Genomic DNA, 4667 nt, shown 5'->3' with positions numbered 1-4667 from the left:
TGGTATTATATATGGTCTCTCTCGATTGGCCGTCTTACATCCTCGTCTCCAAAACAGGCTGCTTAGCCGGCAGCTGTCGTGATCGAAGACCAACAAACTCTGCTGACCTGGCAAAGAGATCGGCCCCACATGTCGCGCTTGAAATAGACATCCTACGTGTCCTGGACCCCACTTGTCACCTTTTACAGGTACATTTTCTGAGAAAAAGATTTTTTTTTTTCCTATTGGCCCTGTCGGTTTGATCAGGTAAAGCTCATTGGCGTCCTTCCAAGATAGTATTGGTCCGGCCATAACCGTGGCTAACACTGTTATGTGGAAGATGGCGTGGCATGAGAGAGATACAAAATGTTTTTCTGAATTTCCATCTTATTATTTCACCTATAAAAAGCACCCCACGAGCTATGAATTAACCGCACTGCACCACTGCTCTCTCTCTCTCTCTCTCTCTCTCTCTCTCATATACTTAATTTAATTGCTTTTTAATTCCCTGAGCTCCTCTTCATCTAAAGCTTCGACAATGTCCATTGATTCACTGCTCTCGTCTCCGCTAGGCCCTCCGGCATGCGAGAAGGATGCGAAGGCTCTTCAGTTCATCGAGGATATGACAAAGAACGTAGACGAGGTCCAGAGGAGAGTTTTGGAGGAGATACTGAGTCAGAACGCCGACACCGAGTACCTCAGGAAGTTCCAGCTCAATGGGGCGACGGACCGCGACACTTTCAAGTCGAAAGTCCCTGTGGTTACGTACGAGGATCTTCACCCTGAGATCCAACGTATTGCTAATGGCGACCGCTCCCCAATCCTATCAGCTCACCCTATTTCTGAGTTCCTCACCAGGTGAGGATATTATCAAGACTAATCTCACTTTCATGATATCGATTTACGTTCGCTATATATTTTTTGTCATCTTCCTTAGTTTGCTAAAAGTAAAGTAACAATGAAGTAAGAAAATATGGGAGCAGAAGAGTACTTTAAAGATCAGAAATGTTTAGCAAGGGACAACAAAAAGAAAAGAGAAGTGCAGACACAAAAGACTACAAAAAGTAAAATTACAACTGACGTGATTCGTTCCATCCGTTAGGTCCACTTGATAAATCATAAAAGTAATTTTAACGTTATATATTTTGTAGGTTAAGTTTTATATAATCCATTTGTGATCAAAGTATTACACGTACAAAACCCAAAAACGTTACAATTTGATTGTATTCGGAGGAGTTGATAAGTATAGGAAGCTAGACAAATATGGCAATTCACAGAACCTTTTTTGCACCCAGTTCTCACAAATTAACACGCAGTGAATTATTGTTTTGGGTGAACCATGATGCTCTAGAGAATATTGCAATAACATTCTAGTGGTATTGTGCTGAGTTTTTACTATTTTTTTTTTTTTTTTTCCTTTTTGTGAAACTTGCAGCTCTGGAACTTCGGCTGGTGAGAGAAAATTAATGCCAACGATTCGTGAAGAGATGGACCGTCGCCAGAAATTGTACAGCCTTCTCATGCCGGTGATGAACCTGTAAGCATATTGATCTTAGACTTAAATTGCGTTTGGACAATAAGGTAATTTTAAATATTCTGTGTATAAAAGTAAAAAAATAATAATAAAATAATGATATAATAGTGAATAGTAATAAGAAATAGTAAAAAAATAAAAAAATAAAAAAATAATAAATAGTAATAGAATAAATGAGTCTTAGATTAAATTTTAATAATAAAATAATCTTAAATATTAAGTAAATAATAATAAAAAATAATAAAAAAATAACGATAAAATATTAAATAATAATAAAAGGTTATAAAAAAGATAAATAAAAATAATAATAAATAATAATAAAGTATTTAAAAAATAATAAAAAGTTATTTTTCACAAGGGCACGTGTCTAGCTTGTGTTGTACATCTTGATGAAATCAAGGTAAATATTATGCTTTGTTCTTTACAGATACGTCCCGGGTCTAGACAAAGGGAAGGGACTCTACTTTTTGTTCGTGAAGGCCGAGACCAAGACTCCAGGTGGCCTCGTGGCACGTCCTGTGCTCACCAGCTACTACAATAGTGAGCAGTTCAAGACCAGGCCATATGACCCTTACAATGTTTACACCAGCCCGAACGAGGCCATTCTCTGTGTCGACTCTTTTCAGAGCATGTACACCCAGATGCTCTGTGGCCTCCTCATGCGCGAAGAGGTCCTCCGAGTCGGTGCTGTGTTTGCCTCGGGCCTACTGAGAGCCATCCGCTTCCTACAACTTCACTGGAAACAACTGGCCGACGACATCTCAACTGGAACCTTAAACCCTAAAATCACAGATCCATCTCTCCGGGAATGCATCTCCAAAATTGTCGAACCCAACCCAGAACTCTCCGAGTTCATAACCGGAGAGTGTTCAGCAGAGAATTGGGAAGGTATAATCACAAGAATTTGGCCAAACACGAAATATCTAGAGGTGATTGTAACGGGTGCTATGGCTCAGTACATACCCACACTTGAGTATTACGGTGGAGGGCTGCCTCTTTCCTGCACCATGTACGCATCCTCCGAGTGCTACTTTGGGCTTAATCTAAAGCCAATGTCCAAGCCTTCCGAGGTCTCCTATACTTGCATGCCAAACATGTGTTACTATGAGTTCTTGCCACACGACCCGAACGCTCCAGCTCTATCTCGCGACTCACCTCCACGGCTTGTCGACCTTGCTGATGTAGAAGCCGGGAAACAATACGAGCTCATAATCACAACCTATGCCGGGCTCTGCCGCTACCGAGTGGGTGACATCCTCCAAGTCACCGGTTTCTACAATTCGACTCCACAATTTCGCTTCATAAGAAGAAAGAACGTGCTGTTGAGTATCGAATCCGACAAGACAGACGAGGCTGAGTTGCAGAAGGCTATCGAAAATGCATCAGCGCTCCTACGGGAATTCAACACAAGCGTGGTCGAGTACACGAGCTATGCTGACGCAAAATCGATCCCCGGACACTATGTTATTTACTGGGAGTTGCTAGTGAAGGATCAGGAGAATTCACCGAGTCATGAGGTACTGAACCAATGCTGCTTAGCCATGGAGGAATCTATGAACTCGGTGTACAGACAAAGCCGAGTTGCCGACAACTCAATCGGACCACTCGAGATCAGAGTGGTTAAGAACGGCACATTTGAGGAGCTCATGGATTATGCAATCTCTCGTGGTGCATCGATCAACCAGTACAAGGTACCAAGGTGCGTGAATTTCACCCCCATCATGGAACTCCTCGACTCCAGAGTGGTCTCGGTGCATTTTAGCCCAGCGGCACCGCACTGGAACCCTGAACAGCGTCGTTGTTGACCGCGGGGCGGCATGGGAATAAAAGAAAGATATAAAGATTCTGTTGGGCTACCAACCAAAAACGCCATGCCTTGTTGAATTTTTATCTAGCTTTTAAAAGTATCTTTTGTTTCAGTTTCCTTTTTGAAAGTTTACAGGGTGTGTGTCTGTGAATAAGTTCGAATAATCCTCTGTGCGCATGATGTAATTGTCACGGATGTGTTTGTTAGTGTCCAACGTATCGTATCCTTTTCCATCAGTTCAGCTTTCTCAAAGCTAATCAGGAAATGACGTTGAAAGTGTCGTAGGTCATGGAACATGAACAGCTTTTGTTTCATAGTGGATATCGCGGATGTAATAAGATGGCATATCCGTCAAATTATTTATGTATTCAATTTTTTGCTTTTTTTTTTTTCGGTTCCTCGGCGTGTTTTGAAGGTCGTAATAATATTGTGTGCTGTCTGTCTGTCTCTGTGTGTGGGCTCTATTTGCATGGAATTTAGCCCACATGCAAGATATTCCCCTGAAGGGTTTGATCGTGTGGAGGTCATCACGATCGGTGAGTTCCTTTCCCCGGTAAAAGAAAAGGAAAACTCTTTAAAGAATGATAGATACTAGTGATTAACTCGCGCGCGCGTTTTGTTTTCATCAGCATCTTTCAGATTGAAAGCATGTATCCTGAGGCTTTGAATCGATGGATGGATATCTGCCTACGTTTGGGTGGGTTGGATGTGGACCTCTGACATTATCTATGAACTGATCTGCTTTTATTTTTAACAACATACAATTACGTCATATACGTGATGAAGTGTCAATATTTAGCGATGCCCACATCAACTTATCATAGCTCATACATATATATATATATATATTATATATATGTATGTCAAACCAAATATATTGGATATATCTTTTAATATTGTACAACTTTTGCACATATCTCTCATTTTCTGTCTTTTGATTTTGATTTATAATATTAATCAAATTAACAACTAAAAATAGAAAATATTCAAATATATAGGACTATCTTTTCTTTGCCTAGAAGTCCCAAATATGCAAGGCATTAATAAATGGTAGTTCTTTATTAAACAGTAATTTACAAAGTAGGTATTTTTTGTGCTATGATTCCTAGCCAATTGCTGCGCTCTGTTTGGATGGGAGGAAACCATATATATTATGGGAGGGAAAGATTAATTATGAAGGATCGATGTAGATAATATGAACTTCCCCTTTTTTCCCGTCTCAATGAGCAGATCTTACGCGTCAACCTTACGCGCGGCAGTGGTATATAGAAGAAATGAGTTTGCCATCAAAGGCTCATCCGAAAAGAGCCAGAAGGCAAACAGATCATAATTAGGTAATCGATCGAG

General features: G+C 40.5%; 1 protein-coding gene across 1 annotated transcript; it reads left to right on the top strand.

The window, feature by feature from the left end:
* Nucleotides 1–237: 237 nt before the first annotated feature.
* On the top strand, nt 238–3717 carry LOC122304794 (probable indole-3-acetic acid-amido synthetase GH3.1). The gene is made up of 3 exons (XM_043117060.1): nt 238–837; nt 1415–1516; nt 1941–3717. The coding sequence occupies exons 1-3, from the start codon at nt 518–520 to the stop codon at nt 3316–3318; spliced, it is 1800 nt and encodes a 599-aa protein (XP_042972994.1). The 5' UTR covers nt 238–517; the 3' UTR covers nt 3319–3717.
* Nucleotides 3718–4667: the final 950 nt, after the last annotated feature.

Source organism: Carya illinoinensis, chromosome 1, assembly GCF_018687715.1.
Source record: "Carya illinoinensis cultivar Pawnee chromosome 1, C.illinoinensisPawnee_v1, whole genome shotgun sequence".
Taxonomy (NCBI): Eukaryota; Viridiplantae; Streptophyta; class Magnoliopsida; order Fagales; family Juglandaceae; genus Carya; species Carya illinoinensis.
The sequence above is the reverse complement of the archived record's forward strand: the minus strand, read 5'-3'. Positions and strand labels throughout refer to the sequence as shown.

Excerpts from the sequence above, each read along its gene's own strand:
- LOC122304794 (XM_043117060.1), top strand. The coding sequence starts at position 518 with ATGTCCATTGATTCACTGCTCTCGTCTCCGCTAGGCCCTCCGGCATGC. Across the intron at positions 838-1,414 it reads ATTTCTGAGTTCCTCACCAG|CTCTGGAACTTCGGCTGGTG; the intron begins GTGAGGATATTA and ends TGAAACTTGCAG. Across the intron at positions 1,517-1,940 it reads CTCATGCCGGTGATGAACCT|ATACGTCCCGGGTCTAGACA; the intron begins GTAAGCATATTG and ends TGTTCTTTACAG.